The 20872-nt window shown below is 50.5% G+C and overlaps 5 protein-coding genes across 7 annotated transcripts; 2 read left to right on the top strand and 3 right to left on the bottom strand.

Annotated features, from left to right (window-relative positions):
• Window positions 1-42: 42 nt before the first annotated feature.
• Window positions 43-10270, bottom strand: hmgxb3 (HMG box domain containing 3). Its single transcript, XM_047024709.1, has 20 exons — window positions 10085-10270; window positions 9452-9620; window positions 8970-9144; window positions 8363-8779; window positions 7939-8184; window positions 7513-7742; window positions 7322-7422; window positions 7125-7205; window positions 6926-7011; window positions 6720-6821; window positions 5314-5454; window positions 4766-5076; window positions 4504-4631; window positions 4235-4366; window positions 3874-4058; window positions 3524-3746; window positions 3300-3433; window positions 2983-3102; window positions 2595-2804; window positions 43-1655 (listed from the first exon to the last, which is right to left on the bottom strand). The coding sequence occupies exons 2-20, from the start codon at window positions 9607-9609 to the stop codon at window positions 1050-1052; spliced, it is 3786 nt and encodes a 1261-aa protein (XP_046880665.1). The 5' UTR covers window positions 9610-9620; window positions 10085-10270; the 3' UTR covers window positions 43-1049.
• Window positions 10271-10388: 118 nt separating this feature from the next.
• On the top strand, window positions 10389-12239 carry LOC124471044 (SLC35A4 upstream open reading frame protein-like). 2 transcript variants are annotated; one of them, XM_047025469.1, is made up of 4 exons: window positions 10389-10663; window positions 10968-11066; window positions 11314-11516; window positions 12153-12239. In XM_047025469.1, exons 1-3 carry the CDS (start codon window positions 10652-10654, stop codon window positions 11509-11511), a joined length of 309 nt encoding a protein of 102 aa, XP_046881425.1. In that variant the 5' UTR covers window positions 10389-10651; the 3' UTR covers window positions 11512-11516; window positions 12153-12239. The 2 variants fall into 2 exon arrangements, with proteins under 2 accessions (XP_046881425.1, XP_046881344.1); XM_047025388.1 differs by lacking the exon at window positions 12153-12239 and having other exon boundaries at window positions 11314-11787.
• slc35a4 (solute carrier family 35 member A4) lies at window positions 11430-13711 on the top strand. 2 transcript variants are annotated; one of them, XM_047021675.1, is made up of 2 exons: window positions 11430-11516; window positions 12153-13711. In XM_047021675.1, exon 2 carries the CDS (start codon window positions 12209-12211, stop codon window positions 13085-13087), a length of 879 nt encoding a protein of 292 aa, XP_046877631.1. In that variant the 5' UTR covers window positions 11430-11516; window positions 12153-12208; the 3' UTR covers window positions 13088-13711. The 2 variants fall into 2 exon arrangements, with proteins under 2 accessions (XP_046877631.1, XP_046877549.1); XM_047021593.1 differs by lacking the exon at window positions 11430-11516 and having other exon boundaries at window positions 11827-13711.
• On the bottom strand, window positions 13258-15690 carry si:dkey-201i24.3 (golgin subfamily A member 6-like protein 22). Its single transcript, XM_047023660.1, has 7 exons — window positions 15459-15690; window positions 15203-15347; window positions 14954-15078; window positions 14744-14851; window positions 14434-14601; window positions 13974-14124; window positions 13258-13793 (listed from the first exon to the last, which is right to left on the bottom strand). Exons 1-7 carry the CDS (start codon window positions 15468-15470, stop codon window positions 13750-13752), a joined length of 753 nt encoding a protein of 250 aa, XP_046879616.1. The 5' UTR covers window positions 15471-15690; the 3' UTR covers window positions 13258-13749.
• A 640-nt stretch (window positions 15691-16330) lies between these two features.
• On the bottom strand, window positions 16331-20107 carry cd74a (CD74 molecule, major histocompatibility complex, class II invariant chain a). Its single transcript, XM_047023235.1, has 9 exons — window positions 19892-20107; window positions 18952-19121; window positions 18763-18857; window positions 18508-18564; window positions 18245-18328; window positions 18068-18134; window positions 17670-17858; window positions 16994-17062; window positions 16331-16773 (listed from the first exon to the last, which is right to left on the bottom strand). The coding sequence occupies exons 1-9, from the start codon at window positions 19972-19974 to the stop codon at window positions 16757-16759; spliced, it is 831 nt and encodes a 276-aa protein (XP_046879191.1). The 5' UTR covers window positions 19975-20107; the 3' UTR covers window positions 16331-16756.
• Window positions 20108-20872: the final 765 nt, after the last annotated feature.

Below are 20872 nucleotides of genomic sequence, written 5' to 3'. Positions count from 1 at the left end.
AATAATCCTGCCACAGGGAACACCGAGCATTCCAATTGCTGAGGGCCTCAAATGTTTGTCTTTAAAAAAGTACATTTTAAAGGGGACCTAACTTAGCTCTTAGTCTCAGACGGCTAAGAGGAATCATGTGTTCCCTGGAGACAGAAGTTGCTTCAGTCTTGTGGTTTTCAAGCCCCCCAAGATTGTTGTGCATGTCTGTTCCCTTGCATACAAAAACACATTTATAAAAAAAACAACAACAAAAAAACAAACCTTATTAGTTGGCTAAACTCAGTCGTTAATTGGGGTTATCAAATGTTTAAGGAAAAAACAGGCCAGTACAAAAGCAGCTTTTAACTGTTATTGAAAACGGGTTGAACTAAGCAAAAGTCAAAAGGGTATTTGAAGCCGAGGGCCGCCCATCATAGAAACCCCACAAAGAGGAACGAAAACCAGTCTTGGTGTTCACTTCTTGCTGGTTCCCATTTTCAACACGTCTTTCTGCGTCTCCTCCGTCAATCCCCCCGTCATCTCTTACACAACACTCAGCCAGAGGGGAAGTGGCTAACCCCTTAGAGAGATCACAGAAACATGCTTCCTTTTTAATGCCCATTTATTTAAAATACTTGATCAACATGTAAAGGCAAACACATCAATACTCTTCCATGTGTAGCACTTCACTACACAGGGTGAGGGGTTAGCTTAGTAATGCTACACCCATCACAGTGTCAGCCATAGCCAGAGTCGGTTCACACCTGCCCAGTCCTTACTGACTCAAGTTTAAAATCTTGTAGTCCACACCAAGGCCACATAACTACAAATCCCACCTTCTGACACATTCAAACCTATTTAACATGACTGGCATGTTAGTGCACATACACAATAAATATGTTTTTGTATTTCAGTCCCAAAGGCATCGAGTGACGAGATCCATCACAGTTAAGCGTCAAGCCGGTGTTAAGCTCCAGTGAGTATGTTAAAGCACTTTAACCTCTTAAAACCCTTAGAGCACTCCTTCAGTCATACAACTCTAGCCCCTCCCCCCTCCTCCCCCCCACCCCTCCACACTGTCAATCAGCCAAATCCAGCACCTCTTCCTCCCCCCTCCCCCTTACGGCACCACCTCTTCCTCGTACACCGCCTCCTCCCCCCCCGCCCTCCCCCTCCTCCCCCTCCGTGTTGATCTGTGCCACCCCCAGCCTGTAGAGGGCGTCCCGGATCACCACCTGGCCCGGCTCACAGGCCCTCAGCACCTGGCTGATCTGCTGGGCCACGATCTCCCTGCTGCTCAGGAAGTCCGTCAGGCGGTTGTACAGGTAGTAGTACGCCGCGTTGTGGAACACCTGAGGGCGGCTCCGCACCCAGCTCACGGAGCCCTCCGTCCCCTCCGAGCCCGTTCCCAAGACGACGGGCTCGACGGGCTCGACGGGCTTCCCCGTCTCCTCCCCCTCCCCCGTCCCCTCCCCCTCTCTGAAGAGGTGGTCCACCAGGCCTAAGTGGGGCTCCAGCTCCCTGCACAGCCCCATGGCGTAGCAGTCCTGGCCCCGCCCGGCCCCCGTGGGGTGCACCAGCCAGCGGGCGGCTGACCGGGTTACTGGGTGGACCTGGCCGCTCTCGTCCACGCAGGGCTGGTCGGCGCTGTAGGGCTGGTCCTGCAGCTCAGCACACGACACAAACTGAGAGAGAGAGACACAGAGAGAGAAAGAGACACAGAGAGAGAGAGACACAGAGAGAGAGAGAGACACAGAGAGAGAGAGAGACACAGAAAGAGAAAGAGAGACACAGAGAGAGAAAGAGAGAGTAGAGTTTCACTACCTAAAGTTTGTGAGAAAAGACATTTTAAACAACCACCACAAACCTAAGTCAACCGATGTGCACACACGAGGCATTTTGGGATGCGTGCCGTTGAAAGCAGCCCTGTAACCCTAACCAGCCCTGTAACCCTAACCAGCCCTGTAACCCTAACCAGCCCTGTAACCCTAACCAGCCCTGTAACCCTAACCAGCCCTGTAACCCTAACCAGCCCAGTAACCCTAACCAGCCCTGTAACCCTAACCAGCCCTGTAACCCTAACCAGCCCTGTAACCCTAACCAGCCCAGTAACCCTAACCAGCTCTGTAACCCTAACCAGCCCAGTAACCCTAACCAGCCCTGTAACCCTAACCAGCCCTGTAACCCTAACCAGCCCTGTAACCCTAACCAGCCCAGTAACCCTAACCAGCCCTGTAACCCTAACCAGCCCTGTAACCCTAACCAGCCCTGTAACCCTAACCAGCCCAGTAACCCTAACCAGCCCTGTAACCCTAACCAGCCCTGTAACCCTAACCAGCCCTGTAACCCTAACCAGCCCTGTAACCCTAACCAGCCCAGTAACCCTAACCAGCCCTGTAACCCTAACCAGCCCTGTAACCCTAACCAGCCCAGTAACCCTAACCAGCCCTGTAACCCTAACCAGCCCTGTAACCCTAACCCTAACCAGCCCTGTAACCCTAACCAGCCCTGTAACACTAACAAGCCCTGTAACCCTAACCAGCCTTATAACCCTAACCAGCCTTTTAACCCTAACCCTGTAACCCTAACCAGCCCTGTAACTCTAACCAGCCCTGTAACCCTACCTGAGGCTTGTCTGTGGGGTCGGAGAAGCAGCCCTGGTTCCAGCCCCACATCCTGAAGGCCAGCTCTGGGTACTGCATGTCAGTGCACAGCGCCACCTGCTGGGCTGCGTCGGTAGCGTACACGGGGGGCCAGAACCTGGAGGACAGCAGCAGGTCCACGTGGTCACGAGCCGTCTCTCCCCGGACCAAGAACTTGGAACCACACACCACCTGGAGAGACCACAGACAGTTCATATCTAAGGGAGAGAGACCACCGGTGGTGCTTGATATCTAGCAAGAGCAAATATGTCGTTTTCTGTCTGGGAGGGTGGGGGGGTGGGGGGGAGATAACAGATGTAGTTTGAGATAAATGTATGGCGGGCTGGATGGAGGATGTTCCTGGGGTTACCTGGTGGGGGCAGACCTTGGACAGCTTGCCAGCGGTGAGGTGAGGGGGGGGCTGGGGGGAGGTGGGGAGGCCACTTTGAACACGCGTGTACAGGGAGATCAGAGACACCAACAAGTCATCCTGACAGAGGGAGGGGGACAGAGGGAGGGACAGAGGAAGGAGGAGAGAAGGACGTCGAAGAGAGAGAGGGAGGGGGAAAGGGAAGAGGTGTTCATCTCATCCACGTGTACCACGTACTGGAACATAGACGTGAAGGAACTCCAGCAGAGGCAGAGGAGAGCAGTCTGTCTCTGACACACACAGACACACACACACACCTGGGTGCAGTGGGGCTCGGCGCTCTCTCCGCAGTGTTCCAGAATGGCTCGGAGCTCCTCCTCGCTGTGCTCATCCAGGTGCTCCGGTCTCAGGTGCCCATCGTGGATCAGACGGACCAGGGCCGACGGGTCCCCTGCACACACACACACACACACACGTGAGAGGCCAGTCTGGTGTTGGAGTGTAACGTGAATGACAAGCCCCTTGGTAGGAGGGGTGTTACCAGCAGACTCCAGGGCGGGGGGGAGGAGCTTGTCCTTCTCTGTGTTGATGACCGACGAGCTCCTGGAGAGGGGGGGGAGGAAGGGGGCGATGATGGAGGCGTCCACCCGGGTGATGGGCACGTCAGTGGGGAAGGCAGCCTGCTCCAGGGCCTCCCTCTCCATGGTCAGCCAGAAGTCGTCCACGCGCACCTCGTCCGGGGAGCCAAACTCTGGCCACGTGAACTACAACAGACGACATCAACAGAGACGCGTCAGCAGTGTTTCCGAGCGTGTATTCAGACGTAGGCACTCGTGTTTACAAACGCTGACTTGCGTGTTTGAGTGCGTGTGCGTTTCCCGTCTCTCTCACCTCCACATGTTTGAGCTCCAGCACGTTGCTGGTGTATCGCTGGGAGATCTCCACCTTGGGGGCGATGCCACACACGCCACAGATCATGTCGTTGTAGTCTCTCACCGTGAGGCACTCGAACGCCCAGTAGCCACTGATCAGCAGCTCGTGGACATGCAGGGACTCCTCTGAGGTCAAGCCATGGACTGGAGAGAGAGGGGAGGGAGGGAGGGAGGGAGGGAGGGAGGGAGGGAGGGAGGGAGGGAGGGAGGGAGGGAGGGAGGGAGGGAGAGGGAGCTTTTCAATCTGTGCATATGTCCATTTTAAGGATGTGTGAGTGCGTGTGTGTGTGTGTTTTTGTGTGTGTGTGTGTGGTGTTTACAAGAGTGGTTCTGGATCTGGTTGAAGATGGTTGTGATGGCCTGGGAGGGATTCTGGCCCAGTCTGACGTGAGCCCGGATCTTCAGGAACAGGTCCAGACTCACCAGCAGTCTGTTCCCAATGTTGAAAAGACCTGCAGGAACACACACCCATACACCCTTACAAGGGTCCAGATACTAGCAGAGAAGGAGGTGAGTGCAGAGTGTGTGTGTTCAGGAGAAAGTGTGTTCGGTAGTGTGTGTGTGTGTGTGTGTTTAGGAGTGTGTGTACCTGGGTGGAGGTGAGTGAAGCTGTGCAAGGCCAGGCACTGTGTGTTCAGGCAGACCTTCAGCTGCAGGGAGGCTGTTTGGATCAGGGACTCAGTCAGCAGCCAGCAGTCCTCCTGACCTGCCACAGAACTGACACACACACGACACAAGTTAACATTGAAATGACGCACGCACACACAAAGTTGACCTTCTACACACCACACACACAGGGTCCTAACATCACCCAACAGTAACCCCCCCCCTCCACTCCTGTCTAACTCTACCTCTGTCCTCCCTTGAAGAGGGGGTAGTGACAGAGGCCGCAGTGTGTCGCCACCGACTCATAGAAGCGAGGCCAGCCGTGCTGGGCCTCCGCCCCGGCCTCCGGCTCCTGCTGCTGGCCGGCCCCGGCCCCGGCCTCGCTCAGCTCCTCCTGGGGGCTGTTGAGCTCCTGGATGAGGCTCAGCGTGTCGCGCAGCTCGGCCTCGCTCTCGGGGATCTGCAGGTCCCGCCGCAGCAGCTGCAGGGTGGACTGGCGCTGGAGCTCCCGCTGGGCCGCGCTCAGGGCTCCGTACGGGTCCAGCAGAACCCCACACTGCCACGCAGAGAGAGAGGGAAGGAAGGGAGGGACTGAGAAACAGGAAGCGGAGGGGGTGAGAGACACTGAAAAACAGGAAGTACACCTCCGGGGTTGTGGACGGCAGCAGCTCTGGTGGCTAAGCCCCCTGCGGAGGGTTAAACCCAGGATCTTTAGATGAGGGTTAAACCCAGGCTCTATAGATGAGGGTTAAACCCAGGCTCTATAGATGAGGGTTAACAGTTGGGGCAGTACCTTGGTGCTCTTGCTGGTCTTCCTGGACAGCTCCCAGCCACAGCAGGGGCACTCCGCTGGCTTGTGTCTGTTCTTATACACGTAGTCACAGGAGGGGTTCTTACATCGACCACGGCCTCGCGCTGTCGACAGGCCCAGATCCTGAGGACACACCCACACACACACACACATCAATACAGGTTCCATAGAGGCAGCAGACCCCCCAGGGGAGACACAGGGGAGGTGTGTGAGGCAGTACTAACCAGGCTGGGTGGAGGTGTGTGAGGCAGTACTAACCAGGCTGGGTGGAGGTGTGTGAGGCAGTACTAACCAGGCTGGGTGGAGGTGTGTGAGGCAGTACTAACCAGGCTGGGTGGAGGTGTGTGAGGCAGTACTAACCAGGCTGGGTGGAGGTGTGTGAGGCAGTACTAACCAGGCTGGGTGGAGGTGTGTGAGGCAGTACTAACCAGGCTGGGTGGAGGTGTGTGAGGCAGAACTAACCAGGCTGGGTGGAGGTGTGTGAGGCAGTACTAACCAGGCTGGGTGGAGGTGTGTGAGGCAGTACTAACCAGGCTGGGTGGAGGTGTGTGAGGCAGTACTAACCAGGCTGGGTGGAGGTGTGTGAGGCAGTACTAACCAGGCTGGGTGGAGGTGTGTGAGGCAGTACTAACCAGGCTGGGTGGAGGTGTGTGAGGCAGTACTAACCAGGCTGGGTGGAGGTGTGTGAGGCAGTACTAACCAGGCTGGGTGGAGGTGTGTGAGGCAGTACTAACCAGGCTGGGTGGAGGTGTGTGAGGCAGTACTAACCAGGCTGGGTGGAGGTGTGTGAGGCAGTACTAACCAGGCTGGGTGGAGGTGTGTGAGGCAGTACTAACCAGGCTGGGTGGAGGTGTGTGAGGCAGTACTAACCAGGCTGGGTGGAGGTGTGTGAGGCAGTACTAACCAGGCTGGGTGGAGGTGTGTGAGGCAGTACTAACCAGGCTGGGTGGAGGTGTGTGAGGCAGTACTAACCAGGCTGGGGGTGGAGGTGTGTGAGGCAGTACTAACCAGGCTGGGGGTGGAGGTGTGTGAGGCAGTACTAACCAGGCTGGGTGGAGGTGTGTGAGGCAGTACTAACCAGGCTGGGTGGAGGTGTGTGAGGCAGTACTAACCAGGCTGGGGGTGGAGGTGTGTGAGGCAGTACTAACCAGGCTGGGTGGAGGTGTGTGAGGCAGTACTAACCAGGCTGGGTGGAGGTGTGTGAGGCAGTACTAACCAGGCTGGGTGGAGGTGTGTGAGGCAGTATTAACCAGGCTGGGTGGAGGTGTGTGAGGCAGTACTAACCAGGCTGGGGGTGGAGGTGTGTGAGGCAGTACTAACCAGGCTGGGTGGAGGTGTGTGAGGCAGTATTAACCAGGCTGGGTGGAGGTGTGTGAGGCAGTACTAACCAGGCTGGGGGTGGAGGTGTGTGAGAGAGGCACCACAGACATCCTCTTAACCCCATTGTCAGTCAGAATGTACTGACTGCCCTCTGGTGGACAAGCAGAGCTCTACAGGACAAGCAGGGGTTAAGTTAGAGAGGCAAGGTGTGTGTGTGTATGTAGATGTGTGTGCGTGTGTGTGTGTGTGTGTGCGTGTGTGTGTGTCATCTTACCTGGTCCAGGGCGGCGGTCACAGGGACAGCTTGGCCCAGTTGTTTCAGAGTGTTGGGTTTCAGAGCAGACATCTTGTCACTCAGAGCTGGTTAGAGGACAGAAACCTCAGCATGTCACACTCAGCACAGAGACTCAGACCACATCAAACCCACGCCGTCACCACAGAAACAGGCAGGGTCAGTGAGGACGACGCTGTACCTGTGGTTGTTCTGCTGTTACTGGGAGTCCTGGTTTTGCCTTTGTCAGGGGGAACAGTTATGCACTGGAGCAAAGCTGGTCCTGCCACCAGGGAAAAAGCAGAACTGGGTCGGGTGGTTGTGGACTGTAGCGACATAACAGCGCTCATCTCCTCACCTCAACACACACGGGCGATGGTTTCTGTGTTTAACGCTCACCTGTGTTGCAATAGGCTGGGAGGATGGGTCTCATAGGGCGCTTCTGACCAATTGCAGTGCTTCTCTCCTGGCCTTTACCCTTGGCTATCGCTCTGCTGGGACTGAGCATGTCCGGATATATTGACAGACATTCATCCAAAACAAATTAAACGGCGAATGTAGTAAGGACTTCTATCAATGGAACTACTTACGTCAAGGCTGTCTGTGTGTGAGCGTTGGTGTTGCTGCCCTCTAGTGGCTGTCCTGCTGTAACTGCACGCTCCTCCGCCCTCCGGTTCTGCCTGCGCCCGAGGCTTTTTCTCTTGCGGCCAGGGGGTTTGGTGTGGCTGGGGTCTGGGGTCTGACCCTGGACACTGCTCTGGGGCAGTGGGGACGAAGGCTTGGCTGGGCAACATGTTTTTTTACCCTGGGTCTTTTTGGCCTAGGATTGAAAACATGGAGATGGATTCACAGTTTACACTCAACCTTTAGCTTAACTTTCAGCGTTGCTACATTCTACATTGTGCTGCTGTATGATTTTTTACGTACACACCTCTTTAGGGGAACTTGTCTCATTGTAACCCCTAGCTAAACACACACACCCCTGAGTTGGGGTCTAGCAGTGACGTGGCACTCACAGAGGGCATCCACTTGCCCCCCAGGCCCCTCCCACAGTTGGGGCAGGAGAGCGGCTTGTGGCGGGTCACGTAGACGTAGGAGCAGCCCACCGTCGGGCACCTGCCCCTCCCTCTCCTGGTGTACGTCTTCACTGCCATCTTAAAGGAGGGTTTGGGGTCAACCCCCGTCCCACTGGCGGCGACAGGAACCATGACAACCGTGCCTACAGTGCTGGCTCCTGGCAACGCCGTGGGCTCCAGCAGGCTCTGAGGGGAAACGGGTCAGACAGCAGGGATGACACAGCAGGAGACACAGACACTAGAACACCTCGCAGGAAGTCGAGGAAACAACTGAAATGACACCGGTAAAAATGTGTTTTGATCTTGTCTTACCCTGGAGGGTAGGGGCTAAGGAATGAAGCTACTCCCAGGGTGTGAAGCTCACCTGCCCAGGTAGGAGAGTGACCAGGTGAGCAGCCTCTCCTTTCACCTGCTGTACTACGTCCTCTGTCGCTATGCCAACCGTGCTGTAATCCCCGCCCAGCAACTTCGGCTCCTCCCCCATGAGCAGTAATCCAGCTCCCGTTGAATTCTGGGGCTCGTAGTTTGGCGTGGGGGCTGATGGAGAGGAGGATGGTAGGCCCCCCTGTAGGGTCATGGTGGCATCCTCGCCCCTCAGACTCTGGACACACTGCCCCACCAGCTCCACCCTGCCGCCCAGAGCCAGGCCCCCGTCCCCCCCTGGACACTCCTGGGGCTCCAGACCCGCCTGGGAGGGGTAACCCCTGGGGAGCAGGACGTAGTTGGCCCTGGGGAGGATCTTGCGGAAGCCAGACAGGTCCTGAGGGGGCATCGGGGATGTCTAGCAGACAGGAAGTTAAAGGCACGTTTAGAGAGTGAAAAGGAAACATGGATAACTGTTCCTCCTTCTGTCATTGTAGCTCGAGGATGAAACTGGGAGACCTCAGAATGAGGTATCATTGGTAACACTTGCTTGTAGTTCTTTTTGTTACTTTTCTTATTATTTTTTTAAACTTTAAATAGGAACCCACAGTGTCGGCCCCTTCCTTCTCCTGCTTGGCCTTCTCCAGGTAGAAGGCTTTGTCAGCCACGGTCAGCCTCTTCCAGCTCTCACTGATACGCTTGTTGATCTCAGACTGCGGCATGCTGGGATATTCCTGCTGCATGGACTGGTGCACGTCAAAGTAGTACAGCAGGTAGGCTGACCTACACAGAAGAGATGGTTAGGGTTGGAGCTAAACAGAGATGGGCTAGGGTTGGTACTAGACAGTAGAGATGGGCTAGGGTTGGTACTAGACAGTAGAGATGGGTTACGGTTGGTACTAGACAGAATAGATGGGCTAGGGTTGGTACTAGACAGTAGAGATGGGTCAGGGTTGGTACTAGACAGTAGAGATGGGTTAGGGTTGGTACTAGACAGTAGAGATGGGTTAGGGTTGGTACTAGACAGTAGAGATGGGTTGGGGTTGGTACTAGACAGTAGAGATGGGTTAGGGTTAATCAGAATTGCTACCTGGGTTTCTTCTGTTTCTCAGTGCTGTCTTCCTGAGTCTTGTTCCTCTTTTTCCTCTTGGGAGAAGTGACCTCCATGAGCGTGTAGCAGCTCTCGACCTCCTCCCCTATCCTCACATCTGACTCCTCATACACCTCCACGGTCTCCATCATCTCCATGGATGCAGAGGCTATGTAGAATCCAAGACACGTGTGTTTATGTAGGTCCATATTTTCAGTGTGTGTGGGTGTGTTTGTGTTGCTTTTTACAATCACCGATCTTTCTTGGCTATTAACGGCTATCGGTTACAGCTAGCTATCAACATATTTTGTACGTCTTGGCATCCAAAACAACTACTGCATGTGTCAGGAGAACACCACTTGTTTTGGCTGTTCACTGTCAGTTCAGTCGTACTTTGGAGTAGGCAAACGAATGCTTTGACAGTTGCAGTTAAAACGTTGTTAGTGTACATCATTCGTTTTCAGTTGTCTAAGCAATTAAAAGTCTAGCAGTGCGGATGGAAGTCAACAAAACACACAACGTCTATTCTAATATTGTGCCCTCCTGTATGAAATTCGGATTATTCGGGAGTCATCATACTGAATGCAGAATCGCTGTATTATCCAATGAGAAGCCTCCTTATTGAAACCTTACCTCACAAACCGAAGAAATGAACAGATGGTTCGAAAACAAGTTTTCAACACTCTGGAAATGTTCCAGATTTCATGATTGAAATTAAAACAGATTGTTTTCCATATACTATATAAATTGACCGTTAGAGATTTTAAACAATGGTCTAGAAACGGTGCCCATGTCGCCCAAGACTTGCAAAAACATGGCGCTTTGTTGCTATGGACGTCAACCAATCCAGTAACGCAATGAACATCTGCGCGCCAATCACATAAGACGTTTTTAACACGTGAAAGCACACATCCATCCGCTTTCTCTGACAGGAATAGATCTGAGATCGGTTTCTGTCAGAGCTCAACGTTTAAGTTCTGATCATCGTTATTTTAAGTACCACACATCAGCTCTGTATGTAGTCTGCTGACACATCAGAGGCCTATAACGCCAATAAGAATTCATAATAGAAATTACATTTTGGAAAGGAAATCTTGTTCTACACTACTGAATCAGACTAGAGTAATCGCACTGATGAACTACTTTGAGCACCCACTATTGAGGCGTTGAAGTTGAGCACAGAGCACTCGCCTGAGCAACATGGCGGACAAGGTGAGTACTGTAGTCTGTTATCAGTCTTATTATTTTCACGTGTCTTGTCAGATGACTATACTTGCTGGAATAGCGTGAACTGGACCACACGTTAATAATGATGTAGGAAGACACAGGCGGCTTCTTCTCCTTGAAATGCTAAGTTGTCCTTCGCTGTTCTCTTTCTCTCCAAGGGATTAGATTTTGTCGGACCAGCCTCACTTTAGAAAACACGTCTTGCTAACTTGTACAGTCGATGCATTTCTGTGAGCTAAACGTTTGTTTTGTTGTAATGATCGCCGGCCTCGTTGTTGTGTTATACTAGGACCCTCTCAAGCAGTTGAAGGACCTTAACCAGCTCAAGAGTCAACTAGAGGAGATCCATCGACGAGTGGAGAGCGAGGTGGCCGCAGGAATCCCACAGGTAGTTGCCTAAGAAGTTACTAAATTATGAATGAACAAACAAGAGTTTGAATTGCATGTTAGATTTCACAAGTTTAGTTATACAGCTATATCCTACTGCCATCTAGACTACTCCGGACTTTATTGAGTAGTATAATCCATAGAGTCAGGAGAGGACATCAATGTTTCAGCCATTATTATAATAACCCAGATACTGTTGGTCAGAGTGTTCAGTCTACCTGGCATACTGACAGTGTGTCATATTCCAGGGTAGCAGTGTGCTGGGCTCCCCCTTCCTGAAAGGTTTCCTGGCGGGCTACGTGGTGGCCAAACTCCGCTCCTCCGCCATCTTGGGAGTGTTACTTGGAACAATCACCGGCATTTACGCTGCTCAGAACTATCAGGTTCCCAATATCGAACGCACAATCAAAGACTACTTTGACATCATGAAGAAAGGATCAAAGTAGTAAGGGTTAGTCCTCCTTCTTCTGGACCTTTCTGTGGGAGCCAGGTTCAGGGGCAGCACTAGATGGCTTCTGCTCTGGTAGAGGCTCACAGAGAAGGCCAGACCTCCTGTGTGCACTATACTGAGGATACTGATTGATATAACTGGATGTTTCTGACTGACTGGCTTGCTTTGGGTCTGAGGGTGCCGCTTGAACAGAGCCCGTTATTCCTGCTTCATTGACCAGGAGGTGTGTGTGTGTGTGTGTGTGTGTGTGTGTGTGTGTGTGTGTGTGTGTGTGTGTGTGTGTGTGTGTGTGTGTGTGTGTGTGTGTGTGTGTGTGTGTGTGTGTGTGTGTGTGTGTGTGTGTGTGTAAGACTACAAATGTATGTCCCTCAAGTTACAGGTAATGTTACAGGGATTTTGGCTGCTTTGTAATGCCACCTTGTTCATCCATAGCCTATTTTAACAAAACGAGGATGGTTGAAGCCGAAATCATATTTATTATGGGAAATATCATGATCATGTTTCAGTATATTATGAGATTCATGGGATTCAGATGACCATTATCATGTGCGATTTTAAATATGTGTCTGACCCATGAAATGTAACATGCTTTACTGACTATGATAGTGATCAATAATATGGGGTCGGGCTCCCCAGCCCGAGGAAGGAGACACTGGAGGAAGGGGCTTCAGTGGGGGGTCCTCCTGGGGCTTATGGTCCTGATCTACGGCTCCCATGCCCCCCTCATCGCCCTCACCAAGGTGGACGGACAGGTCCCCTTCAGCTCGTCCTCCTGTGTGGTCCTGATAGAGTTGACCAAGTTACTGGTGTCCCTGGCTTCTCTGCTGATGGCGGGGGACCTGTCCACCCAGCCAGCCTCCGTGGCCCTTGTGGCCCCCTACGCCGTGCCTGCCCTCCTCTACGCCTTCAACAACAACCTGGTGGTCCTCATGCAAGCCTACATGGACCCCAGTTCCTACCAGGTCCTCAGCAACCTTAAGATTGCCTCCACCGCCGTCCTCTACTCCTTCTGCCTGGGCAAGAGGCAACGGCCCACTCAGTGGCTGGCCCTGGGGATACTCATGGGGGCAGGGGTGGTCCACAGCTACAGCAGCCTGGATCTAGAGGACCAGGCCGGGGCAGAGGCCAAAGCGAGTCCCAGGCTTCACATAACGGCCTGGGGCCTAGTCCTGGTGTCGCTGTACTGTGTAGTCTCAGGGCTGGCTGCTGTTTACACAGAGAGGGTCCTGAAGAGCCAGTGTGTCCCCCTCAGCCTCCAGAACCTCTACCTGTATGTATTCGGAGTGGCCATCAATGGGGTTTCCTACGTCTCCAGCAGGGGCAGTGAGCAGGGTTTCCTGGAGGGCTTCTCTGGGACAGTGTGGGCCATCGTGGCCGGCCAGGCGGCCAACGGCCTGCTGATGTCGGTGGTTCTGAAGCATGGCAGTGGCATCACCCGTCTGTTTGTCATCTCCTGCTCCATGCTGGTGAACGCTCTGCTGTCCTGGGTCATCCTGGGGCTGCGGCTCCACCCCCTCTTCCTGCTGCCTGTCTTCATGGTGGGCCTGGCAGCCTACCTGTACTACAAGTAGGGCTGCCTGCCCACTGCCACAACCTTTGAACCTACTCGTGGGCCCCTGGTAACCTCCCTGCCCCAGGAGCCTGGGAGTTGTGTGTGCGTGCGTGTGTGGGTGAGATGGTTTTATTAGGTTTGTGTTAGGAGGGGATTGTTAGTGTGTTTTCGTGTGTTCTTGCTTTTTTGTCGTTTGGTTTAAAATGTCATTTTGGTGCGTCACTATTTATTGTTGTTTGGGTTGTGTCATGTTCAGTTTAGGTTTGTGGATCATTGAACAAGCAATAGAAATAGCACAAGGAAAGAAAGAGGGAACAATCTAACAACAGTATTTACCAATGAACCATTGAAGGCCTGGTGTTTTTCCTACTTTACTGACCGTCAGCAGTCACACACAATCATATTCCGTACCTTATACATGCCTTTATGCTGTGACAGCTAAAAACAAGTGTATTCTGAACATCATTTACAATCGTAACATTTTAACCTGTGGTACTTCTTACATTTCTCAAGCGGTGCTATAACTATCATCATGGTCATACTATTTCCTTCGCCAAACTATACGTCAGTGGTACAGTTGTTTATTTTGTTGATTGTGTTTGTGTTTCTGAATTGTTTTAATAAACAGAGATATTAAAGACAAGTTGGTTTTCATTGGGGGGGGGGCAGGATCTGCAGGGGCTAGGACCCAGGGGCCGACAGGGTGTCCTTCATCTCTGCCAGGGCTGTGGAGGGAGGAGGGAACAGAGACCACACTGGTACCTACACCTCAGCACCAATAAACTGACAGTATTTAGATGGGAACCACAATGTATTCCAACAGTTCAACCAAGAAGTAAGACAAACCTATATAGTCAATTTGTTTGAAAACGGTTAATGCCGGTTCTTTCTAACGGACGCCTCACCTCTGCGTAGCTGAGTGTTGTCAGTGTGGAGCTGCTGGTTGACAGCAGACAGGTAAACAGCATCCTGGATGGCCTCCAGCATCACACTCCTGTACCTCCCCTCTGACAGCCTCCTCTGCTCCTCACACACCTGCCGGAACACCCTGAACACCTGGCCATGAGGAAAGCAGTGGGAGTCAGATGGCTGAGCGGTAAGGGAGTTGGGCTAGTAATCAGAAGGTTGCCGGATCGATTCCCCACCGTGCCAAATGACGTTGTGTCCTTGGGCAAAGCACTTCACCCTACTTGCCTCGGGGGGGGAATGTCCCTGTACTTACTGTAAGACGCTCTGGATAAGAGCGTCTGCTAAATGACTAAATGTAAGCACACACACAAGATGTACAGAATGCAGATGGCTGCAGCAATTGCTAAAACCCGACTTCCATCAAGAACTCCATTGCCCTCCACAGGAGGAGCCCACCTGAATGCTCTCGGTCCTGACACAGTGCATCTCTTGTCGGTGTCTTTTGTACTGGGCCTCCAGGTCTCTCTCGGCCTGCTGGGCCTCGGTGCGCAGGGCCTCCACCTGGAGCAGCAGCAGCTGCCTCTCTCCACCCAGGACCTGCAGCTCCCTCTGGGGCCCCTCCAGCTGCAGGCAGGCGCCAGGGGGACAAGACGGTTGACTTAAACAATGCATGTACTAATGAATTGATGAGAATGCATGTACTAATGAGTTCATGAGAGAGAGAGAGAGAGAGAGAGAGAGAGAGAGAGGAAGGGGGAAGAGAAACCTGTTCCTGCGCCATCTCTCTTTCGATCTTTTCCACCTCCTCCTTTATCACTCTGCCATGGTGCTCCTTGAGTCTCTCCCTCTGCTCCTTGGCTTTGATGTATTCAGCCTGGATAAGGGGTGCCCCAGGGTTTAGAGGTCAAGGGGTACCTGTTCTAAGAGGTTACCTGGTCTTAGAAGGGACCAGGTGTTTCCTGGTCTGTGAGAATACCTGTTCTGAGGGGTTTGTTTTCTCCCTGCCGACCCCCTGCTTCTCTTCCTCCTCTCTGAGGGCTTCTCTGAGCTGTCGGATCAGACCCACTCTCTCCTGGATCTTCTCCTCTCCCACGCCACCCTCTGGGGGCGAGAAACACACCTCTCAGCCTCTCATCCAGCCTCTGCCGGCCTCTCACTCAGCCTCGCATGCAGCCTTCTCACTCTTAGCTTCTCGCTGACCCAAAGTGGCGTGTATGAAGTATACCTGTGAGGTGTTTAGCGATCTCCTCTCTCAGCTGCTCCTGCAGCCCATGCTTCCTGTCTGCGGCCTGGCTGCTGTCCTTAACACTGGTGCTGTGTTCTCTAGCGATGTCTGTGCTGCGGTCAGTACTGGGTTCTGTTTGCATGGACTGTAGGGTGGGAAGTTCCAGCCAAGACGTACATCTTCACTTCACCGCACACACAAACATACAGATATATATCTGACATATTCAGTCAACACCAGTATAGGAGGTACTCACTGAGGCTTCCATGTCCAATGAGAAAGGGAGAGAAGTGAGGCTGCTCTATCTGGAGTTGAAAACCGTGGCCTGAAATATTAATAGTTCAAGCTCACATTTCCTTGTCCCTGTTGCCTGGGTGTTGGGTTGCCTAGGTGAGGACTGTGTTTCCCTTAAATCACATGAGTTGTTCAGTTGTCAAAGCGATGGTGTCAATCCTTGATGAGGATCATTTAAAGTAAGGAAGGGGAAAGCTGGAACCTCTGGTCTGACCTTTTTGTTTTCTGATCTTGGGTTGTAAACATTTGGTTACTGTGGGCCACATTGGAAGGATTCACCTGTTGAAATATTTTGCTATTTTTATTTTCAATCAATACAGGTATAGTACATACATATTCACACACACACACACAGTTTAGTACTTAATTACTAAATCAATTTAAGAACTACAAATGGGGAATACATAAGAATGCAAACTGAAATCCTGAGCTCTCCTGAATATACTCTGATTCTTAATTTGTAGGACAGGAACACAAATAAGGAAATAAGTGTCATGTAAGCATGTAATGTGTCATCCCATTCTCCCTCATCACAGGCCAAGGTTTTCCACTTGCACATATGAGTTCCATTATGTCTCATGACCCCTTCTGTATACTGTAAACACCTTAGACCAGAGACCAGCAGCTTGTGGGACTACACAGCTTGAAACAAACGTGTAGAGCCATCAACTCTGACAAATGTAGCAGTGTATACCTTAATATGTCATTGATTGCTTTACTGTTTGTTTTTATATATTATATTTATATATTTTTGTATATAGTATATATTATGTGACCATGTGATATTGTATACATCTTGGTAGGTACCGGTAGATGCATATAGAACTCATTTTATTGGGGGAAAGCATTCTTTATTGGGCCCACACAGTACATGCATTTGGCAGTTTCACCTCCCCACTAACAGTACTGAACCGTCATGTTAAAGTTTGCTTTAGAAATATAGTTATATAGCTTCATGAAAATCTTATCTTATATCCTATAAAACCTTATCCAAAAAGTAAGTGCTTGACATTATTGCAGAATCCCAATGTAACACACAGTTTTTCATCTCTATTTTTGTATCCACTCATTTAATTTAGTATCTATTGCAAAAAAAAAGACATATTTAATGTAGACGATTAGTATGATAAAGTTAGCTGGTAGCTGTGGAGTAAAATCAAAAGGATCAGCATTATGCCAACATTAATGGTGAGAGATGAAAGCCATCATAGAGCATGCTGACAGCAAGACAGGAGCCGTCCCTTCACTGGATGCAGGCGGTTACTTCTCTAGAACATCTAGAAACAGCGAGACAGAAGAAGAACCTTTCAAGACACTCATGTGTAGAGGTGCAGGGAGCTCATGTACAGCGAGACAGAAGAAGAACCGTTAAAGACACTCATGTGTAGAGGTGCAGGGAGCTCATGTACAGCGATACAGAAGAAGAACCGTTAAAGACACTCATGTGTAGAGGTGCAGGGAGCTCATGTTGCGGTTCTCTCGCTGTGACACACTCACCATCTGCCTCCATCTGCATGGTCTTCAGCATGGGCATCATGCGATGCAGCCCTGGGGCTGGCTTGTTGACTGTGGGGAGAAACCATTGGTCAGGGAGGACGTCATCAACACTGCTCAACACTAGCATTGGGGGTGGCCCCTAAACTGACCCTCCTGGTTAGCCAACCAATACCAGGGAGCTCTGTGAGGACACCTGCTATACCTAGAGTCAGGTGGCTAAACGGTGAGGGAATCGGGCTAGTAATCTGAAGGTTGCCTGATCGATTCCCGGCCGGTGCATATGACGTTGTGTCCTTGGGCAAGGCACTTCACCCTACTTGCCTCGGGGAGAATGTCCCTGTACTTACTGTAAGTCGCTCTGGATAAGAGCGTCTGCTAAATGACTACATGTAAATGTAAACCTATATACGAGTATTCGCGTCTACGTTCCGATAAACAGAAAGTTACAAATCAATCAGGTCTTACTGACACCGTCACACATTCAACTTGATCTATGAGCGTCCCTTGTATAGAGAGACAATGAGACAATCATTTCCCTAGACTCCACACAGCCCCCATCATTCTGTCATTCTCATGTGCCACGTCACACACAACCAGAACTTCAGACTCATAACTGTTTGTGACTGTGACAGTACCAGCTATATTGCGGTTCAGTTTAACGTATGTTCCTTCCTACCTCCACCACATGTGGGCCTGCCGCGCATCTCAGTGCCGGGGATGGTGACCCCCTCGCTGTCCACGCACCAGCAGTACCCGGTGGAGTGCCAGCACTGCATGGGCAGGAAGTGGCCGTGCGGGTCACACTGGGGCTGGAAGGAGCCGAGAATCCTGGGCTGCAGGCGGCACTTGGTCTGCAGAAGATGGGCTGAGGAGGCAGCAGAGAGACAACCCAGGGTTACAGAGGGTTAGGACTGGGTTAGGACAGGACTAGGGGTTACGTACGGAGTTAGGATTAGGGTTGAGATTAGAACAGGGTTAGTACAGGGCTAGGGGTTACGTATGGAGTTAGGATTAGGATTGAGATTAGAACAGGGTTAGTACAGGGCTAGGGTAAGTACGGGGTGCAGTGCTGACCTGGCACAGGGGGGGATTGCTGGGCCATCTGGAAGATCAGCCAGTGACGCATCCAGGTCTCAAAGCTCTGAGGAGAACCAGAACACTGGAGGTCAGGGACTGAAACATTCATCTGGACTAACTAGACGTCATGGAAACGTTTGTTTGTGTGTGTGTGTATGCATGTGCCATGCTCACCATCCACTCCTCTGACCCCATCTTGGTCTGCAGGCTCTGGACGTTTTTCAGGAAGCTCTGGTTGAACTCGGGCAGGGACACGTTCTGGTCAAAACACACACAGACAGATCAGGGATATGTTACACAGGGAGAGGAAGCCTGATTCCGTCTCCAAAAAATGTTAAATGTTAATGTAAGAAAGGTCCTTGCAGGTAGAGGTATCTCCAGATCTACTCTAGGACACGCGGTCAGTTGATGCGGTACAACGGTGCGATGTGACTTACCTGGAGGAGATCTTTAACCTGTTTCTCCACAGACACGATCATAGAGGGCTGCAGTTCCTGGAGGGGAGAGGCACAAGTGGTGATCAAGAGAGGGCTACATCACTGTCCTCAAATAGCACATGTGTGTTTGTTCAATGTCCAAAAATAAATACAAATTCTGAGAATTATGCAAACGAGTGTGGGGTTAGAAGAGGAAGTGGGAGTTAGGATCTGCTGCCCCCTAGTGCCGGCTCCAGGTGACGTGACGTGACCTACAGTCATCGGAGTCTGGGCACCCTTGGGTTCCTCGTCGCTGAAATCCTTCAGCAGAGGCATGGTGTTCATGGGGACGTGCATCTGAACAGGAGCCACTGCTCAGACAAAAGAAACACAGCTTTATGACCCAAACCCATCCTCCCGTCACCATGACGATATCTCTATGCATTGGTGCCCCCTGCTGCTCACTGTGGGACCGGACGGTGATCTTCTTGTTCATCTTGTCAGTGTTCTTCTGCAGGTTGTGGATCTGGCCCCTCTGGGAGATCACCAGGTAGGCTGTGAGGCCCTGGCTGGCCAGAAGCAGACAGGCTAGCACGGTCAGGCCGGCCACCTTGAACGCACGGTTGTTTGAACCACTGGGGAGGAGGTGGGGGGGGGCGGGGACAGAGAGGAGGGTGGGGAGAGGGTTAGAAAGAGAGATAGGGAAAGAGAGTTACACATTTCGCAAAGTAACAGATAGAAAATAAGGATAAGAGCGTCTGCTAAATGACTAAATGTAAAAGAAAATTTGACACAAAGAGAGAAGAGAAAAAGAAAGAAAAGCAACAGTGAGAGAAAAGGGTGAAGAGTGAGGTGGTTTTGCAGGGTTTGATAATTATTCAACAACATTTTTGTCATGAACCAGAATTACAGTTAATGTAAAGTAGATATGTATATAATTTTTTTCACAACCATTTCCATATCAAGACACAAACATAAAATAGTATCCTCGGTCCTGTTTGTCTATTGAGTTGCCTGAGCCAATGAAATAGGAAGGATCACTAGTTGCTAGGCAGACGCATCTTCTGAAGTGATCAGGGTTAGAGGAAAGTGTTCTGCAAATGTTAATTCTTCAAACCTTAAGCGGAAATTATACATATTTATGTAAATAATTATACATATAAACATGTATAAATATAGTAAAAGTGGAAAGTAATTAAATTGAATATTTAGAATATGCATTTCTTGTGCAAAAAGTCACAACTAAAGCAAGTCAAAACTAAAGCAAAACAACCTATTAAAGACAGGTTTGAAATACTTATAATACTAATCATAATATATATTTGTATTGATAGAATGTGGATTTATCAATTCATCTTCAAACTAAATTGGATATTTGAAACGAAATGTCATAAATCTTTCTCACCCTCTGGGGGCTCTTGGGGAAACAAGTGCCTCCTCACTCCCGGCGTGCCGCAGCGAGTCGTCCTGGGGCTGCTGGTCCTCCATTCTCAGAACAAGTTTTCGTCGGAGTCTGCAAAAAAATAACTTGTAGGTGACTTGTGCAGCACTGTAAACCTCTTGCAAATTAAAGCAGTGTTCTGTTCGTTGTAAGTTTATTGTAGACCTGTAAAAGGAGGCAGGGTGATGGACTGGAAAACCCCGTACAAGAGAGGTTTAACAGGGCAGCAATTATATCTGCGATTTCATTGGTCAAATGGTCTACGATCACTTGTTGTTAGAGGCAGATAAATCTGAAGTGAATAGAATTGTTTATGTGTGATGTACAAAAGTCATTAAGACCTTTACCAAACTGTACTGAAAAATTATTAATAAAAGAGTACCATTTAACTGTGATAATGACGAAATGGCTTTAGTTGAGCTGACTTCTTATGCAATATTAATATAGTCTACCCTGTGCCTGCATGCATGTCTACAGTGGAAATTAGCATGATTTGGGTTTTTTAATAATAATTTAAGTTCGTGTATGAAGGACAGAATTTAATTTAATCAGTAAATAAAATGACTTTATCCCTGATACAATTGTACATGATGCTTAAACATTCAAATTAGCTTACTGGCTTGAATCCAATGTAGCAGCACCTAATGCACTGTACTAACTCTGTAGAAACCCTGTCCTTAGAGACAACATACTCTTGCAGAGTCAAATTCTCATTGGACGGTTTTAAGGCCATTTGTTTCCCTTCATAAGCAAGAGAACCACATCCTTTAAATGGGAACAGAATGTTGGGTGTTTTTCCTACAAGGTAGTGATTCCAGAAAGTGCTTGAGCAAATAAAATGATTCTACCTGAGTAAGAAAAACTATATTTTATGGTTAAGGCTTTTAGTTACTTCTGGACCATTTGGGAATGTGATCATATTGGTCTCAGTTGAGCTTTCTATGA

This window comes from Hypomesus transpacificus, chromosome 1 (assembly GCF_021917145.1).
Source record: "Hypomesus transpacificus isolate Combined female chromosome 1, fHypTra1, whole genome shotgun sequence".
NCBI lineage: Eukaryota > Metazoa > Chordata > Actinopteri > Osmeriformes > Osmeridae > Hypomesus > Hypomesus transpacificus.
Note: the sequence above shows the minus strand (reverse complement) of the source record. Positions and strands in the feature narration are given on the sequence as shown.

Coding starts and splice junctions, on each gene's coding strand:
- hmgxb3 (XM_047024709.1), bottom strand. CDS start 9,609: ATGGAGATGATGGAGACCGTGGAGGTGTATGAGGAGTCAGATGTGAGG. Junction 7,423..7,512: donor CACACACAGACAGCCTTGAC/GTAAGTAGTTCC, acceptor GGACATGCTCAG/TCCCAGCAGAGCGATAGCCA. Junction 7,206..7,321: donor CCCAGCCTATTGCAACACAG/GTGAGCGTTAAA, acceptor CCCTGGTGGCAG/GACCAGCTTTGCTCCAGTGC.
- LOC124471044 (XM_047025469.1), top strand. Junction 11,067..11,313: donor TGGCCGCAGGAATCCCACAG/GTAGTTGCCTAA, acceptor GTCATATTCCAG/GGTAGCAGTGTGCTGGGCTC.
- slc35a4 (XM_047021593.1), top strand. CDS start 12,116: ATGATAGTGATCAATAATATGGGGTCGGGCTCCCCAGCCCGAGGAAGG.
- si:dkey-201i24.3 (XM_047023660.1), bottom strand. Junction 14,602..14,743: donor GAGAGATGGCGCAGGAACAG/GTTTCTCTTCCC, acceptor GCCTGCCTGCAG/CTGGAGGGGCCCCAGAGGGA. Junction 14,125..14,433: donor TCAGGACCGAGAGCATTCAG/GTGGGCTCCTCC, acceptor CCTCATGGCCAG/GTGTTCAGGGTGTTCCGGCA.
- cd74a (XM_047023235.1), bottom strand. CDS start 19,974: ATGGAGGACCAGCAGCCCCAGGACGACTCGCTGCGGCACGCCGGGAGT. Junction 19,122..19,891: donor TCCCCAAGAGCCCCCAGAGG/GTGAGAAAGATT, acceptor CCTCCTCCCCAG/TGGTTCAAACAACCGTGCGT. Junction 18,858..18,951: donor GATCACCGTCCGGTCCCACA/GTGAGCAGCAGG, acceptor TTGTCTGAGCAG/TGGCTCCTGTTCAGATGCAC.